This window comes from Pempheris klunzingeri, chromosome 6 (genome assembly GCF_042242105.1).
Source record: "Pempheris klunzingeri isolate RE-2024b chromosome 6, fPemKlu1.hap1, whole genome shotgun sequence".
NCBI classification, from domain to species: Eukaryota; Metazoa; Chordata; class Actinopteri; order Acropomatiformes; family Pempheridae; genus Pempheris; species Pempheris klunzingeri.
Window position 1 is genome coordinate 23,330,802 of NC_092017.1, and position 25,309 is coordinate 23,356,110.

Genomic DNA, 25,309 nt, shown 5'->3' on the forward strand with positions numbered 1-25,309 from the left:
CAAACTTTTCTAATGACCCCATGGGCTCTGAGATGTATCACATTTATCAGTCCTGTACCCTCCCCTAATTTTTCCTGCTAATACTGGTATTAATTTCCTTCTTGATTTCTCCTCCTCTGTGTGCTGTGCAAAACAAATTAGACACATGGGGCTCCATGGTCCTCGTGTATTAATAGCTAATCTCTGTTTATTTGCTTTCTCTCACTACAGGGACTTCAGCACTTGGGCACACCACCATATGTAACAATTTGGGGCCTACCTGCTGCCTGGCACTGTATTAATATTGATCATGAAGACAAAGGACTCCAAGCCTTTAGTTGAACTTTCGGGACAATACGGGGTTGTTGAGAAGATTAGTCTTATTCAAATGACTCTATGATCTTTCCTGAGTAGATACCTTCCTCTAGACTTTTATTTGATTATCATAAGTTCCTGTCTTGACAAATTGTAGTGCTTCCTTATGGCAGATATTTAGCTCTGTTCCCTTTATCATTTGTACCAAAGATGATTTTTTTTTTTCTTCCAACAAACGTGTTTTTGTGTTCACAGTTTTGACGATAAAATATGCCATTGTCAAAATTCCACTTGAGGTTGCTGAATTGCTCTTTGTGGTGTTCAGCTTCTGCTCTCTGGTTCCTGGCGCCTAAATTAAGTGCTATGCCTCTTAAAGTATTTTTGGTTTCAGCTACTGTCAGCTCCACTCTTATTTATGCATGTTTAAAACCCTTTTACCAAGAGAGGTAATTCAAGGACCTCTGGCACTGTTCAAACAGTATGGCACAGATCAATCTGAGCAGAGCAGTTCAGGGGAACAATTTGCAATCATTTGTGAGGTTATAACAGGCAAAAATGGTTTTGAAGAAAGTCTTTAAATAACCAAATATCAGCATCAGAAAGCTAACAGAATGTTAGATTCTTTTTATTTTTACACTATTTTTTTTGGATTTATCAACTATTTAAGTAATGATACCTTGAGCCAGAAGGGTCTTAGTAGGTTACTATAAAAATGTTGGACACAGTCATCTATTGGCTTATTGGATTATTACATGGAATCCTCTTTGTAGATAACACCTGTTGATTTTATGGTTAAGCCTGTGTGAGTGTTTCACATTGACTTTAATATGACTTTCACTACCAATTAATAGGAGTGAATAGCAATAGCGATACTCAAGGGTTTTATTAACAGCTTTGTCCTCTATGCAGTACATATGCTGCCTCAACCTCGTCAAAATTAAAAGTCCCCGGCTGATCTCTGCCCTGACATGACAGCAACATGCACCAGCGTACATGTTGTGTATGTGTGACATGTGGTATGGTATATGAGTGTGATATGATTTGGGACACTGTGCTTTTCTAAACTTTAATGTAACAAATGCCACCAGCTGTGTTTAATCTAACTGAACTAAACTGAATTAAACTGAATTAAAGTCGCGCCAATCAATATCTTATATTGCTGTATATATCACCATTGTATGAGAGAGGAGTCGCTCAAAGTGACAAAACCAAACCACAGACATCTATTGCCCTTACTCAGCTGTTCCCCTCAGCTCTATGGAGTTAATGTTAATGTTGCTCAGGGTCTGCTAGATGTGTAAGGAGGCAGCTGTATTGCTAACACAGTCACTATATCAACTTTATAAGATGAGAAGATGTCAGTATGCCATAGTACCAACCCAGAGCCCCAGCTGCTACCATTAGCAGAAGACTATCTGACAACAGGTAAAGACATAATAAATGAGCTTTGAGATTTAAAGACATCCATCAATCCATTAGAGGGAAACAGGTTGTAGACGTTTTCAGGCCAAGCGTTCCCACAAAGCGGTACGGTCTCACAGCAGCAGATCTTTAGGATCAGATGCATGCGCAAGTGTAGCAAGTGTAACCAACGCCTTAAGGTATCAGGTTGTTTTTCTCCTTACCGACGCGTCGTTGTTGTGAGCGGAAGCTGGGAGAGGCGCAGGGCCGCTGTGTTAAAAAGAACAACCAAGCTGTCACACATGAGCACCTATCTGTGTCACGGTGTCTTACTGAACAAGCATCTTGCACAAAACACACGCACACTTTCAGACTCACACTTTGGGGGCTCCGTGTTTGGCTCTTTCTCTGTCTTTTGCTTTTTGTGTCTCCCTCATCCCCTGATTTCACCTCTCCTCTCACTCCCCTCTCGCATCTGCTGTTAACAGCCTTGACCTAGAAAATGTGTGGAGTCATGATTTCACTTGATGAAAGAGGACATGCTCATCACTGTTGAAGAAAAAAATATATATATATAGCATATCATCACTGTCCTGCAGAACCGTTCAATCTGAACTTTTCAGACACTGAAAAAGGCCTGTTAAATCCCCCCTGGTACATGTGCATTTTAACAATTTACAACTTTCTTCATTGATTGTCAAGGCTGAGAAATGCTAGTGCCTTCCTCCTATAATGTTGGATTTCTTTACAATAGTGTAGTTTGATGACTTGTCGCTAAGACATATTATGTGTTCGATAATTCAACAGAACACAGTAAAACAGGGCAGACCTGTCTACAAAAAAACATAGTCTTTAAAGAAGCAGGGCAGGTTTGCGGCTTTAAAACACAGAAGATGTATCGTGGTTCTCCAGAATATGATTGCTTGTCACAGCAGAGGCTTGTCACTATAAATACAACTGCAACATATTGAGTTTTTAGACAACAGGGTGTGCTAGTCACTGTAAAATAAATAAATAACTTATTGTCTTTTAGAAAATAGGAACAGCACAACAATAAAACGAGAACACATTGGGTTCTTATTTTTAGAACTGAGCAGTGATGAAGCCTGTCTCTCTCTCTCTCTCTCTCTCTCTCTCTCTCTGGGAGAAAACTTAACATGAATCTGCCACCACCACAAAAAGAAATGTGCACTCACACGCGTGCACACGCTCGCTTAGAGACACAAGCGCTGTGTGAAGCATCCAGTCTGTCACTGTGGCAGAATCCTTTGTGCCTTTGTGTGTAACACAAGGGGAACAGGCCTCTAACTGACATGCTCTGTTTTTAAGGAGACTGACGCCTGTAGACGCCACATTAGACATCGTCACATGCTGGATCGTTTGTTTAAGTGAATGTTCAGCGCTTTGATAGATATTCAGAGCTGGGCTACACGAGTGGGCACGGGTGAGGATGATATAGCTTCTGTGGGCATAAATAAAATGATGTGTGCTCACTGTGGACCATATGGGGAATGGGATGGACAGCCATTTGTCCTTTTTTGTTAAATGGGAAGATACAGATATGAAATCAAAGCCGACAGAGTTATGTATGAAGGTTTGAGGACAAAGGATTTATACTTTGTTAGTGCTTGATATCTGGTATCTTCCATGTGCATGAAGGCCGCTGTATTCAGATGTAAACTGGATGTGACTAGTACTGATGTCAGTACATATCTGCAGGCTAAGTGAGTGAAGACCAACTGACAGAGGAAACAGCTGCTGAACTGATCAGAGAGGACCATTTAATTATTGCTGAAGCAAGAGACGCACCAATCCCAATACTGGCCTTATTTAGCAGATTGGATATCGGCCAGAATTTATGTGCAAGTGCTGCACAATAAATGCATTTCAGTGTGAAGGCACTAGTGGGCCTTTACTGTTGAGCCTTAGGGGTAGGAAAGTACTACCCTGAGGTCAGGGTAAGATAAAAATAACAATAATAACTTGCAAATTACAATATAAGCTCATGAACTGCATATAATAAACCAATATAATGAGCAAGTTATGTGTAACAGTTACAGATACAGGGTCATGTTTGTTGTTCCATAGAGGAAGGAAGCATAGACATCTGTCCTGGTATCAGAAGACAAAAGATTCCACCTGAACCTTGCTGTTTGACGTCTATCTGCAGAATAACGTCTGGCCCTTGCATTGCACTGTAATGGTGATAAATGATGCACCCCTCTGTGATATAATGAGGTTGTGATAGGAGCTGAATGGTTTGAGGGTCATATAGTGTATAAAGCTAAATGGGTACCTCAGTGACTTAATACTGCACTTCCATAAAGTTTGGTAACTCACAAGAGACAGATTAAAAAAAAAAAGATCGGTATTGAAGCAGCTGAAGCCGAGACCTTTAGTCCGTATTATGGGTATTATGGGTCAAGCTGCAAACACAGATACTGGATCCTGCATTTGCCATATTACAGCCAATATCATCTTTTTATTCTTGGTATTTTCACAGATTAGACTCCTCCAGAGCCTTAGAATACTATTTCTGCAGCTGAATAGAACAAACCATCCAACCCTTAAGTGTCAAACCAGCAGAGTTCCCCTTGAAAGAGGTATCACTGTATTCTAAGTAATTGTCTCCTGACTGATATTATTAGAGGAAAATCTTATCTTCTGCACTTAATGGGACTTGTAATATGATAATAATAATAATGAAACACCTCAAGAGAACTTGCCCTTGAGTTTCAAGGTCGGACGCTGTTGCTTTTAAAATGACATGCAGAATACACTGTAGATGAGACTACAGCTTCAACTCTCATAACACTCACAAACTCACAAAACTATGTCACAGAATCCAACGGGGCTTTAAGAATATAAAGAGATTTCCAATGTTTTCACTGTGTGTGTCTGAGCTGCCAGTCAGAAGTGAAAGATGAGTGGGACGCGAAATCAGACGAGGCAGAACTGAGAGCTACACATTGAAGCATTACAGCTGCAAATGCCAACGTTTAATCTCCAAGCTCCAACATCAAAGCCCAAATCTCCCACATTTCTCATCAAGTCAATCTTAAGTAAATATATTTTTATTTATTGGCTTTTATATTTCTTTTGCATTTTGACATGTAAACTGACAATTATTCAGAATCTCACAGGAGTCCATCAAAGCGGGGCGTCAAAATAACTCTCGATGTGACTTCCGCCAGAAAAAGCCTAATGGAAAAAGGACTCGGTAGCTGAATGGAACTTGGCTGAAAGGAAATGGGCCACAGTGTGGATTGTGTGTCAAAGTACATCAACGCTGCATCTCAAACGGTGACAGGCTCATCCTGTTCGCAAAGAACACACGCACAGCAGCATTACAGCGTCACAAGTTTGTATAAGTGCATTGAGAAGGTAATGTGGAGACAAGAAAAAAAAGAAAAGGAAGCCCTAAAAAAAATACTTATCTCCAGTGTATTGAAGAAAAGCCATAATTTTCAGCCAAGCCTACAATTATTTATCTTTGTATGAACAAACAGAAACATTTAAATTGTTCTAAATGTTGTCCAGTTCTTAAAATGAGCTCATTAGACTCATTGCATTGCAAAAAACACCAGGGCTGAATGATTATGATGATTATTCCATTACTGATAGTTTTATTATTATTATTAACAGAATCTGATTGTAATAGTTTTAATAGAATTTGTGGCACTTTTCACCAAAAAAACCTTCGTGTTCATTTAATTGTTTCCAATTAATCCTGATCTGTCAATTGACTAATCGATCAACTCATAACTAACACCTTCAGCTGTAAATACGTCTCAACAGAGCTTTGCTGCACATACAGTATGCTGAATCTATGTTAATGAGCACAATAATGCCATTAAGTTAAAAATCATAGCTTTTTATGTTGTCAGCGTCAATGTAGGTTGTCACAGAACATAAATGCTGCGCTTGTCACGCTGTTTTTTTTCAATCAATTGACATATTTGATCTATGCGAGCAAAAGCAAGACTGCAAAGAATGTATTTCTAAATGTTAATCATTGACAGAGCCTGTGTTAAAACTTCCTTTAAGGGTCGGGGGAATTTACACAGGTTTTTCAGAAGAAACAATGACCCCACACGCTGGAACTCCAAGAAAAACAGAGGAGCTGGCAGGTGTATTGTTGATATCCAACAGTATCAAGCAGGTTGAAATGTCACTGACTGACATTGTAATTTGAGCGCGAGTATATAATTTACTCCACTGGCATTGTATACCACAACAGGCATGGCCGGCCAAGCCAGTCAATATTCCCCAAAATCAAAGCACCTACCAAGCCAAAGTACTAGTTTTAATTTTATACCATCCCCACCATACAGATGGGATATACGGAGATAATTAAAAACCAACAGCTTTAAGCATTATTTTGTGAGCTTTGCTATTCCTTGCTTGGCATAAAAGAGGTTGTCTAATCATCTAATTTGTATTCTATTAAGGCAGTCCATTAGTCACAGATCTGTTTATCATATGTCAGCATGTGTCCCCGCTCGTCTCCCCGGAGACAGCTGGAGAAAGACAGAAAAGAACAAAGAGAGAAAGAGAGAGATATCAGCTGACCACATGCCACCATGCCCCTACCCTACCTCCCCCGACAGTCTCAATCTATCAGCAGGTCAATCTGCTGACAGATGTTCTGCTGAAACCAGCCTGGAAGACATCCGCTACCTCAGTGAGACGCCTTATGCTAACTCTGAATGTGCAACACGGCTAAGAGACACATGCTCACACAGTATGAAGCTTGGTCATGTCAGTGTGGAGCCGCACGCTACCAGACTCACTACTGGCTGCTGCCACCACGAAACCTTTACAGAGAACGAGGCAGCATTGGGTCGGTGTTGTGTATATTACTACACTTTCCTGATGCATACGGACAGTTTATTAGATCGATCAGAATTTCATACATAAGCAATGAAGAGATGGTTCACTAAACTCTGAGAAAAAAAAAAATCCTCCCTTACACCTCGTAGTCACTGGTCATGCATGTGATTATATGTTGAGGCTTTCAGATCTCTCTTTCTAAGGCTTCTGCCGCAACACCTCTACAATTGAGGTAAAAGTACATTTGTTCGTAGTGCTCTCACTGAAAAATTACTACAACTAAACCAAAAAAAAAAGTCTCTTTTGTACCCAAAATTGTCAGACAGTCTCTGGGTTCAGCTTCTCAAATTGAGAATTTGCTACTTTTCTGTATTTTACATCAATGGTAACTGAGTATCTTTGGGTTTTGTTGACCAAGACTTGTGAAGACATAATCTTGAGCATTAGTAATTTATGAAAGGGATTTTTCATTATTTTCTGACATTTTATAGACCAAACAATTATCAATTAACTTTGATTTCAATTTGGCCAAAAATAACAGCATGTTTCCAAACACAGCAGCACTGTAGAAAACAACATTAAAGATTAGCTAGGCTGACACCAACACACAGTTTATTAAACCCGACCTTCTTACTTTAGAGCCGACGTCCTGACGTCACATCACGGTTAGCCTCTGTAACTCATTCTCATTCAGCATTTCTTTCATCAGCCACAGACACACTGGCATCCACGACAGCACTTGCTATTAGAAATTGAAATCGTTATTACAGACAGGTCTCAAATAACCACAGACTTAGTTTAATCCACAATGATCTAAGGCTCATGGGAAATAACAGAAGTATTAAATAAACAAAGCTATTTAACAGTTTAAACCGTCCATTTCTAGACATATGGAGTAACCCACATGACATACCGCTGAGTAAGGCTTTGTTTCAAAGCTGAGTTTTGAGTTCTTTCCATTATTACGAATACAAATGGGATTTTCTTACAGTCTGGACGTTCCAGTTTTACCTCTGGCATCAAAAGTAATATCAGACTTACAATAAAATATCACATCAATGTAAACATATTATGTCAATTATTTAATCGTGCCCAGTCAGGGAATTCAAGAATATTTCTGCTAGACAGTTATACTTATAAATTCATTTGTAACTTGAATTAAACAGGCTCTGTGAAATTGTAGTTCCAAATAACCATGTCTAACTTTTCAAAACTGTGGAACAGACATTTTGATTGCTGTATGAAGTGCCATAACGTGCACCATTTCAGATCCACCGTTTAATTAAATGCTAAGAGGCCACTTTTACACATTTTGGAGAGTTGCTGTGAAATCAAGTGCAAGCACCCAACAGACATGGAAAACTTACAAAAAAATCTGTTTCTCTGTTCAGAAACCCATCAGATGCTAAAAAAGGTGAAGAAAGGTGAAGAAATTAGACTGAGATGTGAAGTGTAACTCCAGTTTGCCAAAATGTGACCTGCCACAGCTCATTTCTGAGCCAGTGTGGATGATTATGTGAATTCTGCATGCAAGCTAAGATAAACCAAGCATGCCTAAACAATTTCAGCAATGTGAGAGATATGTTTGGCCCTGGGAGGGGGAGTTTTAAGTTTGTTGACCTCTTTGCTCCTAGAGGTAGAAACCTGAGGAGGATCAGTTGCTGAAGTGGGCAGGGGGGAGGTTTGAGGAAGGTCGAGGGATGGAAGGAGAGATGTGGGTTAAATCTGAGTTTGATTTTAAAAGACATAAAAAGACATCTGCTAGTATACATCTTCAGAAATGACTTGGAGTTTACATTGTTGTCTTTTTTTTCCTGCTTTTCATTCAACCATCAGCAGTGTTATCATGCCAGTGTGTGATGGGTACAACACCCATCAACTGTGCCTTGAAGATGCCGTGTTTGTGTCTTTGAGAGGGTCATCAAAGTCAAAGTGTTGGTGTCTAGTCAACCGCATTGCTTCGCTTGAGTGCGTTTCTACACAAAGACACATACAGTTTGACCTTCTGTCACAGAGATGTGCAGCGTCTCCTCCTGGATCGACCCTGAGGACTGCAGAGCAACAGCTGCATCCAACTTTTCCTCTGTGAGTATCCGCTTCCCTCCTCCTTATCTCCACCTCTGCTCTTTCAAAACTGTCTTTTACTTTCTGTCGGGCCTGAAGTGCAGTTTGTCAGTGTTTAAGTATAAACTGGATCCCCAGCTGACTGTTACTCTGCCAGGTCACTTCAGTAGAAACTGTATAGAGAAGCAAGTGTACTGATGTACAAGTTGGACCATTGACTCTCATTAAAAATAAGTATTAAGTTAAGTATTGCGTCAATATCACCAGACAGCGCAGATTTATGTTTGTCAGTCAGACTGTTTAGTTTTTAACAAAATGCTTATGCTTCACGGCAGGTAACTCCTACAGCTTCAGGTCCCTGAACTGTAAAACCATATTTTTCTGCATATTTGGCTGCAGTTTCTTTCTGGCAGAGAACCACTAAACACTAAATCAGGATTAAAACAAACTACTCATACATTTTAATAAAGAAGTATGAGCTGAGTGACTGACAAATGGAAATACCTGTGTGTGTGTGTGTGTGTGTGTGTGTGATGTATTGCAGGGTGAAAAAACAGCCCTGCAATACAATTTGTGTCAAAATGTGCTGAACTGTATTTGACCTCTGTATGTCTTTAAAAATATCATATATTTGTCATGTTATATGTATCAGATAAGTTGATTGCTGACATATTATCTTGCGATCAGCTCATGAGCTCTTATGCCAACTATAAGGCGATGTTTCTAATGAGGGGTCGTCTGTTCGTTGGAGACAGGCTATAAAAAATGCATGCCGTCAGTGAGACAGATGCTTTTTATCTGACTTCAGGTTCCTTGTGAACGAGGTTTGTCTTGTATTCTATTATTGTAGAATTATATTTTCAATCCCCAAATGATCTGTGTTTTGTGAACACATTATTTTATACATGTTAAGGCTTTTGTAGGCAATCTTCCACCACAAGATACATCCTGACAAGTCCAAAACTTAAAAGAACCGACAAGATCTTCTGTGCATAGACGGTATACTGGCGAAGTTTCACTAAAAAAAAACTTGCCAAAAAGCTGGTTCCAGCTGCTTAAATTTGAGGATGTGCTGCTGTAATCAGTTTTTAAATCATTGTAAATTGAAAATCTTTTTTTTTTTTGTTTTCCACTGCTGATCAGACACCTGGAGATGTCACCTTAAACTCCAGGAGCTCCAAGTGAGCCAGACATTTAACTGAGCAAACAAACAGGGTACTACTTTCTTCTACTTTCCATTTTGCAGATTACTCACAGTTCAGCTTTAAAAAAATAAATCTTGCATAAACTCTTCTATATGATTTTGTAGTCAGGCACACTACACTTTGGAAGTCACCATTATGCCCCTGTAAATATACATACTTGTCGCTATAGCAATTGTAGATGCTCCCTTGGGTGCATCTGTCTGCATCACAGACTCCTGAATCTCTGGAACAAAATAAAGTGAAAACTTCCTGAACAAGGAATTTGCAGTGTTGTAATCGCTTGGGTATAGTCTGCTCAAAACTACACGGGCTTGTAGAGTATACCAAAAAGGTTGGTGCTCCAGTGAAGGACATTTCATACAAACAATCAGAAAGACTGTACGTCGGGGTGTGTGTACTCTAGATAATGCAGCACGGCTTCAGGCCAGGACCCAAATAAAAAATTCATGTTCTCACTCTGGGATGAAGAAATGTGTTCAAGCTCAGAAGTGTCCAGGCACACCAGTCGCTTTAAGCACACACAGCATCTCAAAGTAGGTGCGATGATCTGTCAATATCTTAAAGAATAATGGAATAGAATAGAATAGAATAAGTATTTTGGTGGATGGATCAATCACATGGCTCACATAGCTGCAGATGGTCATAAAGAGAGGTTGCTATATTTTGCTTACTTGTGTATACTTATGCGTGTGTTCACAGCTTTATGATTTATATTCGGGAGCAATCACAAATTGTCAGGCTGGATTACAAGCCTGCTAACAGCCACTCAAATACTAAAAGCTTGTTAAAATGGCTCCCTAGTGGGAGGGACCTGACACTTATTGGCTCTCTGCTCCATATATCAAACTGCAGAGGGCTAACCACTGGGTTCATCGTCTCTCTCTCTCTTTATGTCTTTTTCCTGCTTTAAGTAATTTTCTATCCTCCTCCATCCTCTTTTGCTCTCTCCATCTCTCAGGAGATTTGCTATCAAAACTGCTGTCACGCAGAGTAAAACTGTCAAACTAAAATAGCCCCCGTCGCTCTCCTGCCTGTCTACTCTGCCCTGGTTTTTGCTTTGCCCCCGTTGTGATGAAAATGTCGTAAGGAGAACAAGAGGTAGAAAAAAAAAAAAAAATTACCACAAAAAAAGCCCGAAATGCCGGGTCATGCAACGTTCAAGTGTGTGACATTTTGTCGGACAAAAGTAGACACTCAGCGAACATGTATCGCACCTGAACAATAAGCTTTCGTCTTCCTGCGGTCAGTTTCCTTCTGTTCCTGAGCACAACCCCTGAAATGCCCCACTGCTCCGGCAGAGCAGCTTAGCAGCCAACAGAACAGAAGCCCGTGGCTGTAAAAGGCAGGTGTGGATGAAACCGAGCAAGTGTGAAGCCGTGTACTGCTATAAAAGAGCACGGACGCTTGGTCAACCGACCGTGAGTTGATAAAGTTTAGACTGAAATAGGAACACAGGACTGTGCGGGGTGAGAATGATAAAAAGAGTGATAAAAAAAAAAAAGGAAAATGGTTTTTAAACATTCAGAAACAATTCTGGGTTTCTGACAACAAATGTACGATTTTAATCAACAGCAGATAAATTGACAGTGGTTTTGATAATTAATCCTTCAGGTCATTTATCAAGAAAAAAACGTTAATTGGTTCCATTAATGTGAGGATTTTTATTCTTTTCTGTAATCGTTGTAATGTTATTTCTTTTAGGCTTTTTCCTGTTGGTTAACATCACTTAGGGCACTGAGAAATCATCTTTTTTTAGACTACTGTTTTTGGCGTTTTCGCTGTAAATGGACAGTTTGACAGTGAAGAGGACGACAGAAAATAGGCAGCAGGGGGGCTATGACAAAGGTCAGCTATGGGAGTCATACGGGCAATGAGGGGGGGGGGGGTTAGCTTGTTGCAGTTCTTCCTCCTGCTCATACCAAACACTGTAATATCCCTTCATAATGCGCTTCCATGGTAAGTGACGAGGGACAAAAACCACACTACTATGCAAAAATGGTTTTAAAAGTTAATGTGAAGCTAATATCAGGCTTAGGCTGCCCAAACAAGACTAATTAAGTGGATATCTTCCAAAGTTAGAGCATAAAATAATAGAACCTATACTTTAATCAATCATCGAAAAGGTATATTAGACATTCATCAAATATGAAAAAAAAATATTAGTTGCATAGTTTCCCTACATGGCTTTTGGGAACATTTATACTGTTTAACATTACTTTCAGATCAAAACTGATTAAAATTCCTAATGAGGCACTTTGCCCCCCCACAACCTTTTCAAGGTGAGACAAAATCATTGATGTGCATTGCCTCTCTCATTATTCCCCTTCTCCCCCTTTTCTCTTGGTCCAGCAGTGACACAGTCCTTAATATCCAGCATGGCTATCTGTGAGACCATATGCCCACGGCAGCAACCCTGAAGAGGCTGGCAGAGGGCCCACTCTCAACCAGCAAATAAATAATGGGCCATTATGTTCAATCATATGCTGAGCTATAAAGGTCTAAAGCTCAGAGCTGCAGTATGCAGTGTGGAAGAATAGAATAGAAAAGAATAGAATAGAATAGAAGAGAGGAGTGTTCTTGCTTCATTACTCAGTCCAGCTCCCTCAAAGTTGCTTCTAAACAATTTCAAAGCCTCCTCACCCACGTCACATCTTCTGACATCGCGGTTTAACAATTTGTCAGTCTGTAGTTTGGAAAGAGAGAAACAAAATTGATATTAACTTAATTTTTGGAGCGTTACAGGCATTAGTAACTGTAATGAAACCCTAACCAGTATAACAAAAGGAACTACAAAACCTTAAGGTGTTCGGTAATATTCATGAAACAAGAATATTCATGGGACGCCATGTTCCTGAAGTGGAATCATGGTGCTGTGCCATCACTACAGGAAAACTATCAAGCAATCGGGAGCAATCTCAGCTTGCCTTTATGTCTCATTTGCATTTAAAAGAGGCATATTTCAGATTTTCTCATTCCTCCCGTTTTTTCCTCACCAAGGCCAGTAGATAAAGAAGTCGGTGAGAGGCCTGAGGTCAAGATAAATTATGGTGTTTTTATTGCCGACGTCTACCGCAAGAGTGTAAAGAAATTATTTTGCCTTTCCCTGAAACAAAGGGTAATTGATGTTATTGCTTACCTTGCATGTTGAAAAGGAGAAGACGGAAAAACTCAAAGAGCATGCCATTGACGTCTGTCTAACATAGCGGCGTATTGATGTGACTCTTTGAGCTGCAAATTAGTTGAAGTGACAGTATAATGGACCCCAGAGAAAGGCAGGGGAGAAAATTAGGTGAAAACAAAGGATTCTTTCATTCCTTTTATGCCTACCAGTGCTCTGTTCACTAACGGTATCAATTATAGTTTCATATCAGGGAAATATAATCTATTTAGACTGGTTTGTTATGCAAATAACCTGAGGAGTTTGGGTGGTGAAGTGTTTTATAATGTGCAGGCCTTCTGCTTCTCTCTGAAGCCAAAATCAATTTATGCTTTTAAACATGTCAACATGGCAGCTGTGGAGGAGAAAAAGTGATTGTACTTAAATGTTTGTAATGAAGGTGGTTTGGATGCTGATTGACTGCTGTTGATATGAACGTTATATTAACTGAGGAGGTTTTATACAGCAGGGACTATTCATCTTATTCACTGCGCTTTCTGCATGCCTACATATTGTAAGCCTATAGTATTCCAGTATATTACTGTCAAGCTTAAAGCTGCTGTAATAAACACAGAATTATCACCCGTCTCTGCAGCTCCCCTTAGCTCAACTGATGACTTCAATATCTGTCAGCTAAATGTTTTGGTTTTGGCCTTTTTGTTCACTCTCGCCGCTCATTTCCAACAGGCAGCTGTTTCTAGGGAAAACCCTGATGGAGCGGCTGCACACTTCCCACAGAGCACCAAATGGCAGGTAGACAAAGTCAGCAACTATCTGGAGAACACAGTGGAGCATTTAGCAGCTAAGGAGCCAAATGTTGCACACTGGGGTTGGTGGCGACCCAAAACAGAGCAAAAAGAAGAGTCTATACTAGAATTCTATTCAACTGAAAATCTATTCAATGATCTATTCTTCTGATGCTATATGTCATTTTATTATATATAGCCATGTTTGCTTCTCTCTCTGTCCTCTGTACACAGGTCTCCCTTGCAAAATGCACCTTGATGTCAGTGAGATTACCTGATTAAATAGAGGCTGTATTTATTCTCCATTCTAGGCTGTTTTTTTTCCCTTTAATTTGTCACCCATCTGTGCGTATGTAATTCAGTTGCTCTGTGCTCTGTGGTGGTTTTGCTACAGCCAGAGCTGTAGACTTTTCAACTCTCACATTTTGAACCGTAAAAATCTGTAACAATAAAAAATGAATAAGAAAGTGTCAGGCAGGCCTTGCATAACCAAACAGCCTGAATGATTAATCATTTGGCCCGTGCACTGAAGGGACTGGTTCTGTTAATACAGCTTTAAAAAGAAGATGTTCAAATGCTGTGCCATTTTCAACACAAGACTTGTGGTTGACTTGGTCTTTCCCTAAAAGACTTCACTTGGAACTTGGAACATTTTAAAACTGTCTACAGTCAGACTATAAACAATTTTAGGTCACGTTATTCAGATCTCATCTGCAGTCCACATCAGATAGAGATGTCCATTGTGACCCAAACATTAAGTATAGAAATGCTGCCAGAAGCCATGCATTAATAAAAATGATGTTTTTCCACAGTAGCTGACATGACTCATTACTGATCGAGTGGACCAACCGCTTCTTCCTTACATGTAAGACAAGGATTGTTAAGTTGCGTGAAATTTCACAGCCAAGGTGTGAAGATTCATAGTTAAGGATATATCTTCACACCAACAGAACTTATTAATCACAACTCAGGACACAGTGAGCATGTTTTGTTAGAAATGACTTCCTCAACCGCTGAAAACAGCAACATTGAAGTCTGACAGCCCGTGGGTACAGAGAAGCACAGTGTCTAATACCAGACTGACTGATCTGAAATTGCCTCTTGATGCCCAATTCACCGTGGGAAAAACAGCACCAAAAAGCCCAGGACTCTGAGTCGCTCAGCAAAAAAGGTAAATATTCCTACAGGTTACAAGTACCTTGCAGAAGAAGAAAAACACATTTATTCTGAAACAATTTGAATGCTATATGGAAATAAATATTTAAAACTGAAGTTAGACCCTGAGGAAAAATAGACTGGGAAACAATGGAGTTAAAGCCTCAGGACTGGTGCAGAGAATGTTTTTCCAAGCTCCTACTTTTCCCCAGTTCAACTATCTGTCTGTCACATTGATAACCTGTCACCCGATGAATATAGAAACCACATCTTTAAAACATGAGCTAGCAGAGCATGGTGCAGGGTACAGTATGTGTGTGCATTTGTGATGGCTGTGCTGTGTACGTGCAGTGTGTCATTTGCATATCTCTTCACAATAAGTGTGCGGTAGGTTTCCCTGAGAAGATCATTTGTTCATCATTTGCTGCACACACACACACACACGCAGAGACACACTCGTACTAAACTAAGTCACAAATTACAGCTTGTCATGTTAATACCAGCATCTAAAACAGGATCTACGATGTTTAACCTTTAGCATTCCTTCAAGATGACAGATGGTGCACGGCATGTATGTGTTCAGGCTCCAGGGAAAGGGACAGAAATAGTTTATGTGTAGGAGCAGAAATAATATTTGCAGTGTAATCATACGTACTGTGCACATTTTACATGTAGCCTTGCCTCCTAAGAACGGCAAAATCAGCGACATACAATTTCAGGATTTCCAAACTCCAACACACAGTAGCAGGTCTTGCATGAAAAAGTCGAAAGAAATTAACTCCTCGACCCCCCGACACTCAACACTGACACAAATCAGCAATTTCAGTGACAAAGCCTGCTGCTGACGGGGCGTTTGGTTCAGACACAGATGACTTTGCCACCCCTTCCAAGGCTTGTTTGTGGGATATTTTGCACTTACACCCGACAATATCTGCTGGGTCAGGTTTCACATTGACTTTCAAAATAACAGGGTCAAATGCTGGATTACTGTGCTGCGTTTTAGGCTCTCTGGAAAGGTGTAACTCCTGAGGGAACGTAAAGGTCACTGTATTAGAGCAGCACTTTCAGGCTACATAGATGACTGCAAACTGCTAGAACCAGAATAATATATTCCTCATACTTTTGTTCATGATAGCAAACTCTTCAAGTACTTTGGCAAACATTTTTGCACCCCCACTCTTTCCCACCTCTGCACAGAGTGCCTCACTTCACACTTTGAAACAAGCTGCTGATAGGTGCTTCTGTAAACGTCAGATATGGTCAAGACAGAAACATTTAAACTCCAGCAATGAACTCACTTCACACCCAGCGATCAGCAGCACTAGGGCAAAAAGCAGATGCCATTTTTCTTGAGAGAGTGGGAATTTAAACTGAACAACACAAATACAGTATATTTAAAAGGTAAAGAGGTAACATAAGAGAAAATGGCTGAACTAATAAACTTTACTTAAGTGGAGTTGAAACTGTTAATAGACAGAAAGCCTGAGGTTATGAGGTCATACATCACAGTAAATTAAATATCTTTTGGCTTCTGAGGGATGGCGTTCTTATCAGTTGCGATTCAATACTTAATATCATCACGTGGCTTTGTTGAATACCCAATTCTGATTGGTCAATTACAGCATTCTGTGATCTATTATTTCTGTATAACGGGCCGTGATGTGGCCGCAGTTCTGTTCATAAAACCATTTTTCATTTTTGTGTCAAATTGTTTATTTCTTTAGTACAAAGCTGTGTAATAATTCAGGATGATTCAAGACCTGCATCAGCCTGTCAGGGTTCATTTTGCAATGATGACCGGCTCGCGGTGCATTATCCCTAAAATAATAATCATTAAATGAGGTTGTGTGTTGGGAACGAATCCGTTTTATGATCGTATAATGAATTTTTGATTCAAGTTAAAAACAGTCAACTGGCCATGACTGTTACATCATTCCGCATTCATTTGAATTTGATTTCAGTGCTTTTTGTTTCTGTCTGTGCAATGAAAGCTACAACCCTTTTCCGACTATGACACACCGTTTGTCATCATAATAGAGCTGACAGTAATTGAGCTTAATCATTTCATTTTCCAAGCAAACTTGACAAAAATGTAGTGGTTCTAGCTTCTCACATGCAAATTTGTACCCTTTTCTACACTATATATCTGAATAGAGTGAATTCAATCATCGAAATAAACTCCTATAAAACAATTTTCATTTTTAAAACTTTTTATATCTTTGGCATTCCTGTACTGTTATTTCTCCTTCCTTAAAAGCTGATACTGATATAGCTGCGAGTGAGACGCTGAAATGAGCCAATAATATCGGCCAAGTGCATGGATTGACTGGCCTCTAGAAAAATAAAAAAATAAAAAAGTCTGAAAGTTTATAGAGGAGAAGTGCAAAAGTGTACACAGAGCAGAGATAATAGCAGTGACTGTGTCAGCAGCAGGTCCATTTTACACCAACAGACTCAGATCAGCTTATACATCAGTTCATTAGGCACCTACTTACCATGAAAAGGCCACTGTGACCACAAAACAACCCACCACCCACACTGTACCTATTTATTTGTCTCTCCTCTCCATCTTAACATCCTACCTCTTGCTCTGCCCTCCCAAGCGCACCCACACACCCGCCCCACCCCCCCGCACAGACAAACACAGCGTTCTGTGTAATCAAAAAAGACCTGTCCTTCAGCACATTTACATGTCTCATAATGGGGGAGACTCACTACGGAGCCGTCATTACGCGCACCATTAAAACACAGCAGTAGTCTAATCTAGCTCCTCCATAAGGGATGGCAGCAGCAGGACGAGCAGGAGGAGGAGCGGTAGAGGACACGGGAGTGAGGGCTGATAGGGGATGCTGGAGGAGAGGAAGCACAAGGAAGGTGAATGGGGAGTGAGCCAGAGAGGAAGAGGACTGGTGTGAAGGCTGATTGAATATGTAGGAGGGTAAAACAAGGAGGAGAAGGGGATATTTAGGAAGAGGAGCAGTGACAAGGGCAGGAGGATATGCTTGGAGAGGAGAAGCAGCAACAATGGAAATGAGAGTAGCATGGCAGTTAGAGGATGTTGGAGGAATGTCAAGGATGTTGGAGTTAGGGATGTTGGAGGGGTAGTAAGAGTAAGTGGCCAAAGTGGAGGAAAAGAGCAGCCGGTAGAGGAAGAAGTGATGCTTGAGGATGAGAAGAAAAAGGAGCAGAAGGTCATGAGGAAGAGGAGGAGCAGGAGTAGATGCTTGGAGAGGAGCAAGAAGATGAGCATGAAGTGATGCTCACGGGGAGGAGAAACAGCAGCTGCAGCAACACAGTGATGCTTAGAGGGAGAGACAGCAGAAAGAGGTAATGTTTTGGGAGGAGTAGCAGCAGCAAAAACCCAACAGGTAGAGAGAAGCGAGGGGTGATTCTGTGGGAAAGGGCAGCAGGAGCATCACTTGGTAATGCCTTGGGAGAAGAAACAGGAGGTCACACTTGGTGTGATGCAGAGAGCGAAGCAGGAGATGATGCACGGAGAGAAGCAAAGGGAGGAGAAGGAGCAGGTGGAGCGTGAGAAAGAGCAGCAGGACTAAAATGCGATGGTGGCGGTGGGAGATGCCTGAAGAGATGTAACAGGAGGAGCAATAGGCACTGCACGGGGAGAGGCAGCAGCAGCAACAACAGCAATGAGATACGGTCAGAGGGGAGCAGCAGCAGGTGATGCTTCGGGAGGAGTAGCAGGGGGTCATACTCGGAAGGGTACTACAAAAAAAAAAGGCAGAGGGTATAGCGTCTGTGCAGGAGCAGGGTGAGATGACGCTTCAGGGGGAAACAACAGGAGGAGCAGGGGGTGATGTTGGGGAGGAGGAAGCAGCCACAGAGAAACCCAGCACCTGTGAGCTATAATTATGCTTCACTTTGCCGCTCTAGGTGAGCAGCAGCGTGCGTTAATAGTGCCACAACAGTGCACTCAGGAGGGAGAAACACAGAAATGTTTTTATATGAGAGTGTATTCTCTGTCAGAGAATATCACCCATTAAGGTGCAATAACATCATGGATGAACACCTGATATAATTTAAGCCTCACACATATATCATACGACCACGATGCTCTATGATTAAAAATGAGACTGGAATAAACATTGTTATGTCATTTCATGCTTGGCAGGGTCATGATTAGAAGCCATTTTTAACTGTGTGAATGTAGAATAAAGAGCACTTTTAGAGGAGCTGTAGCACAGAAAGCCTGCAGGCTACTTTTTCTTCAATTTCTCATTTGTCACATGTGGCACATGAGCAAAGGCACAGTGTCTTTAACGTCCGATTACGCACAGTTGCATTTCTGCACAGTCCCACCGTTGAGAGGCATTTAACCCTCACATGAGGCACCAAACACATCCAGCTCACAGCGGTGCACAAGAAAACTTATCGTGCCAAATCCTGAAGCAAAACCCACTCATAAATAGGTGCATGTTGGGAAGCTTCGCAGACAAAGTTAAACTCCTAAGTCTGGGAGAATGTCACAGGCGCAATTGTTTCTCAAGAAAGAAAATCAGGTTAATTTCACATGACAGCTTTGCTTTGAGGACAGTTTGAGCGTAAATTATTTCAAGCCCTCGCCCTGCATCATCATGAACAGTGGAACATGTCCCCTCTTTGCGCACCTACCTTCCACTGCGCACACCGAAGTAATCACACTGAGAAGCATCGCAAACAAAGTGGCCGGCTTGGCCAACATGACTGTCCGCCTGTCCGCTCCCATTATCCGGCTGACAGAAAGAAAATCCCACAGAAACACGCTGTATTCTTCTGGTAAACAGTCACATCTCAGAGTGTTTGTGTGAGCATGTGCGTGAGTGAGTGTGTGTGTGCGTGTGTGTGTGTGTGTGTGTGTTGCACCGGCAGAGTCAGCTGGGACTGAGGCTGGTAGACTGCTGGTGGATCTCCGCTCTCTCTCTCTCTCTCTCTCTCTCTCTCCCCTCAGCCGCTTCCCTCCACACCTTTCTGTCCAATCAGGAGACAGTGTGGCGGATCGTAAACCAATCACCCGTTCTTTTTTTCACCTGACCCAAGCTGAATGCCCAATGGTTGGACCCCCCCAACACCACCACCACCACCACCACCACCACCACCCCGACATGCGGGCTGTGTGGCGGGACAGCGACACCCAGTGGTCCATCTGCAGCGACTAAGCTGTTACTCAAAAAGAGGCTCATGCTGTAGTGATGGGAGTTTCGGCTCTTTTTAGAGAACCGGCTGTTTCGGCTCCCAAGTGGCTCCTCAGATTTTTTTGTTGCTTCAATAAATTTATTACCAAATGATGTGTAAAATGAATTACTAATGTAAAAAACACATTATCTAGAATATTTATTGTTTATATCGCTTTATTAATTTTAGATTATTTAGTTTTACTGGGGTCATGGAGCTCTGGGCTGTAGGTCTTGGTGGCTGTGGTGTTGTCCTGGATGATGCTGTAGACATTGTAGGAGCAGTAGACACACTGGCACCTTCATTAACAGCAGCTTCCCTTGCTTGTCTTTCCTCCTATAACTGAATTGATGGGTGAACAGTACACACATGCCTGTGCAGGTTGTTTGTGGAGCCTGATATGAAATTTTAATTTTGCAAAGTCTGCACTCTGCTCTCGAACTATCAATTATATTAAAATGTGTCCAAATTTTACTACGTTTTCTGTGGCTCATGTTTCTCACCTGTCCTGCCCGTAGTCTCTGACTATGTAGCAGTGCTCTCTTGCGCTCTCTTGTCTCTCCCTCACTCCAGTTCAATGTGGACACATAGACGCCACCACACATCTTGACCAATCCCGTGCGGTTTTAACAGAAAAAAGACGAGAAAAACGAACAAATCGGCTCCCGATGAGGAGCCGGCTCTAAGAACCGGATCGTTTGCGACCGACACATCACTATCATGCTGATGCCCTCTGGGACAGGTGTAGTTGTGAATGGCCCCAGTCCCCCTGGATGGGGGAGGGCATTGTGGTCTTTCAGCATGCTGCAAGAATGACATTTGTACCTGACAAAAAAAAAAAAAAAAAAGATGAGAAAGATTTGACCAAGTGCCGCCTGATGTTCAGCCCAGTCCTGAGTATAAAACAAAAACTGACAAGTTAAGAAGATTGATTCAGGACTTTCAGGAAAAATAAGAGGACACAGATGTGTGTGCAGGGCTGTTAAAGGCTTATTGAAGCAGAGCAGCCTACGTCCTACTGACCAACCAGTAATCACTGTCAGAGCCAAACTCTGCAACACTGACATCTGAATTTATTCTCTGGACTCTTTCAGCATCAAAAGTTCAACAATATCTAAGGTGGCTGGTTTCAAGCTACACCTGTGGATCTGCCACACAGACGTTTCTCGTTTTGACTAAGTGTGCGCACTGTGTTTGACTTTAGTTTTCTAGTACCTGTTCAGGTTAGTTCAGTCTTACAGGCCTTTTTCACATTAGACATTTTGATACGTCATTGCACCAAACTCACAGGTGTAATTAAAACCATTAATGACTGCAACCTGTTTAGCTTCACAGGGCCCTGCCATGGTGCACAGTGGCTTGCTGACACAGCTAACCGATGTACCCAAAATGGAATCGAGCCATCCTTAATGGTATTAATTACAGCTGGGCTTCTCCTGCTGTGACAAAAACAAGTCAAAATGACTGCAGTGAAATGACGACCTCAGCAAACTTCAACCTGAAGTGGAAGTGACAACATCTGTGTGGGTGTGCAGGGCCTTTAATTGAGCAGCCAGTGAGGCTGTAACCCTTTAACTTCCATTCCCCTTTGTAGCTGGTCCACTTGAATAAGAAAGTAGTGTTTCTGGTCCTGGGTGCCCACTGCTCGGGGGCTCGATGACGAACGGATCATTTGAATCGAGTGTGTTGGAGGAAAGAAGCGGGGCAGTGGGCCACTCGGGCCAGGATTGAGAAACACGATGGGGTGTTCATATTTTTGTAACTTTCCGTACTCCTGGCAGTCTGTGAAAGCTCTTCACATTCCCAGAATCCCACAGCTTGAACAGTGGGTAGTGGAAAAGGTTATTATAAAATTAAATGTTTCCAGTGTTAGTTGCACTCATTCAGACGCAGCTTTTAGTTCATGTTATCTTACAGTAAAAAGATTTCAATCAGTGAGATACACATTTATTTTAAACTGAGGAGGAAAAACAGTTCTGAATCGGTATTTGACACTGACATATAGAATTGGTGCCCTTCCAGTAGCAACATTATAGAGCAGTGAATAACCAGGAGCAGTAATCTAAAAGTTTCAATGACAACTGCAGTATGAAAACTGAGGGCTTCACTCAGTGCTCCTGAAAAATAAACCTCAGATACATTCCAGCCCCAGATGGCCTCGGATCAATTCACTCCTGAAGTTTTGGTCCTGTTTCTTGTCTCCTTCGTCTCCTGCAGCTTCTCGTCTCTTGCCCTGACTGTGTAAAGGAAAAACCTGCCCAATAACATTACAGTATCCTGCCCAGAGAGTCCATTTACAGTCTCCCAACAGGATATTTCGCTTGTCAACAGCTTTTTATGACACCGCACCACCTACCACCACAACAATCACCTTTATTCAGTGGCTACTGTATCCTGTACACATTTACCTCTATCTTAAAGAGTTGAGTGGGTCTGTGTGTAGTTGCAAGGCGGACAAAGACAGACGCTTCTTATCTTAAGCCCAGCAGTCGGAGGCATTTTAAATCATTTAGAAAACACATCAGCACCGAGCCTGTTTCTTGGAGAATCGTAAATCGATTTTAGATCCGCTGGCTGCCAACATGAGCAGAACAATTAAATTTCAACTGTATCCAGAGTTAAGTTACATCTCTTGTGTTGTGGAACCTTTGTTGAGAGGTAACTCTCACCTGGGGGAGTGAAAATGGTGAGTCTGATAATGGACAGGCCGCTCAGGCAGAGCGCTGAGCGTTGATAAATCTTCTTCATGTCTAGACACAGCCAAGTAAGTCCGACAGTGTCGCTGACTGTCGCTCCCCACATCTCAGGAACGTGCAGTTCAGATCCTACCTTTACTTCCACATCATTCACAATCACAGGACAAGACACATTTCAGGAAACATACGTGATGTAGAAAAAGGGCAAATTCAGACAGATGTTCAGATCAGGTACTGATGTGGAGAAATAAAATGTGAGCCCTGTACGCTAAAATATTTAAGACTTTTCCGTCATTTTAAAATAGAAACTTGTGGTGAACCGTTCTCGTCTCTGTCTGTGTGCCTGCCGCTCTGTTCTCATTCTTTTGTATGCATCACCAAAATAAATCATTCATTAACTCCAAACTCCCTGTCTGATGCAGGATTGTCATACCCACACACATGTAGCACCATTTCTCTCCAGTGGCGACACATGAGGCTCGTCAGTGTCTGTTACAAAGAGCTATATGTTTATTTATAGCTGTGCGGCAGCTGGCGGGTTCAGTTTTTCAGGAAAAACAGCTAAATCATCCTGAATTTGATGTTCCTGCTTGGAGTGGGATGATATCTGTGAGTGGGTGTGGCCCGGCTTGTCGCTGCAGAGAGTGAGTCATGACTAAATCTGGTGGCCACAGAGCATCAGGCACAGACAGTGTGAAGATTAGAGCAATTGGAGTAGGCTCGTATCTCTGTGGCTAACCGATGGATTCCTGGATACATTAATGAAAAGCTTCAAATGACACACTGAGAGGAACAGAGAGGCCTTAAAGGTGTACTCCACTAATTTAGTATTGCACTTCCATAAAGCTATGGGGGGGTCGTATAACACTGTTTAAACAGTAAGAATCTACAGCCATGCTAGAGGCTGTAATCAGTGCTTTAAGTTAATGTCAGCATAGTAACACGCTTGCAAAGACAACGCTATTATATTAAATGATGCCAACCAGGTATAGTGTTGTACTGTGTTCACCACTTTAATTTGCTGTGTTAGCATGCTAATATTTGCTAATTAACACAAAACACGGAGTACAGCTGAGGCTGATGAATGTCATAACCAAAGAATTTAAATTCTGATGGCAATCCGTCCAATAGTTGCTGAAATATTTCACTTAAAACCACAATCGTCTACCTCACTGTGGTGCTAGAGGAAAAGTCAGAGCATCAAAAAAAAGTCAGTAGGATAACTCATGAATGTTTGCATCAAATTTCATGGCAATCCATCCAAAAGGTGCTCAGATGTTTCAGTTTGGACCAAAGTGGTGGACAAACCAACAGACCAGCCTCAGAGTGGTCAAGCTGAAACCACGCAGGCAGAGATATCCTCACTTTTAGTCCTTTGTTAGCCTCCATCAAAACTTCAGTCACATGATTTTGTTGGATCCCACCTGTCTAGTAAACTGAAAGCCCAAGCTGATGGCATCCCTACGATAACATCAGGCTTATTTTCACAAACTGTAGAAAGTTATTAACAACATTATTTACAGGCTTAGTAGTACTCCATGTGACAAGTAAACCGACCTTCATGTGTAAAATCGGTGGAGTGCTCCGTTAAATAAATATGAGCTTCTTATTAATGGACGCTGATCAATAATAATCAAATCAAAATGTAAATGGCAAAATCCACTGCTACAATCAAACAGAGTTTAATGGATGAAATGTGTGATTAAATACACTGATGAATAAAAAATCAGCTTATTACACAACCCCAGTGTGTGTCAATGTGTGTATGTGCAAGAGACTTGTGTGAATCAGGAGTCCCCACATGTACCAGTATAGTAGTGTAGACTGAAAGAAAGGCATGCCGAGTAAATGATATATCACCAGGCAAATGTATACGTGTCATCACTATTTTGAGAATATCCTGTACTGTATGTACAAAAACTCTGAACGTCAGGAAGTGAACTGGAAACGTTTGTTTTCTTTTTAACATTAATCATTACAAAACCTGGTGAAAGGGTTGTCACAAATGTTCAACACACTTGGGGCAATGTCTGCTGTCAGAAAAAACATGAAAAAGTGTACAGTGTAATAAGTGCTTTGGTTTGACCTGCTGTTATCAGCCACTGTGTTGCTTCTTAGACTTTGTTTCAGTCAGTTAATGAACGCAGGTGTGCATTGAACAAGGAGTCCTCTCAAGCATTACTGCGCCTTTAAAATGTTCTCTGTGGAGATTTTTGTGGTTATTGCAACCAGAAGTGTCAAAGTAATGTGCAGTTTTCTGTCTTCACTGCAGGAAAAATTACAGAACTGAAGGAAACTGCTTGTCTGTGCTTGCTTATAAGTACTTTGATGAGACTGCTTATTTCTTTACAAAGGTGATGAGTTGTTATAAAAGTAGTTGCTTCCTTTTTTCTTTTGAAATGGTTGGGTATACAGTAAAAGTGAGGTACAATCTTGCAATCACAACATCTCATACATTTCAGGAGTGTGATAATCTATCTGCAATATTTCAAACAAATCCTACTGAATGTATCTGTTTATGCCAACACACACCAAAACATCTGGACGTCTACATCACAGATTATGGGAGATTCATCGCCAATATAGTAT

General features: G+C 41.3%; 1 protein-coding gene across 1 annotated transcript in view; it reads right to left on the bottom strand.

Moving 5' to 3' along the window:
• LOC139202656 (ephrin type-B receptor 1-like) overlaps positions 1 to 19,578 on the bottom strand; it is a 73,800-nt gene extending 54,222 nt beyond the window's left edge. The window contains exon 1 of the mRNA XM_070832200.1: positions 19,485 to 19,578. Within this exon, the coding sequence (XP_070688301.1) occupies positions 19,485 to 19,578 (94 nt within the window). The remainder of the gene's footprint in view (positions 1 to 19,484) is intronic.
• Between the last annotated feature and the right edge of the window lie 5,731 nt (positions 19,579 to 25,309).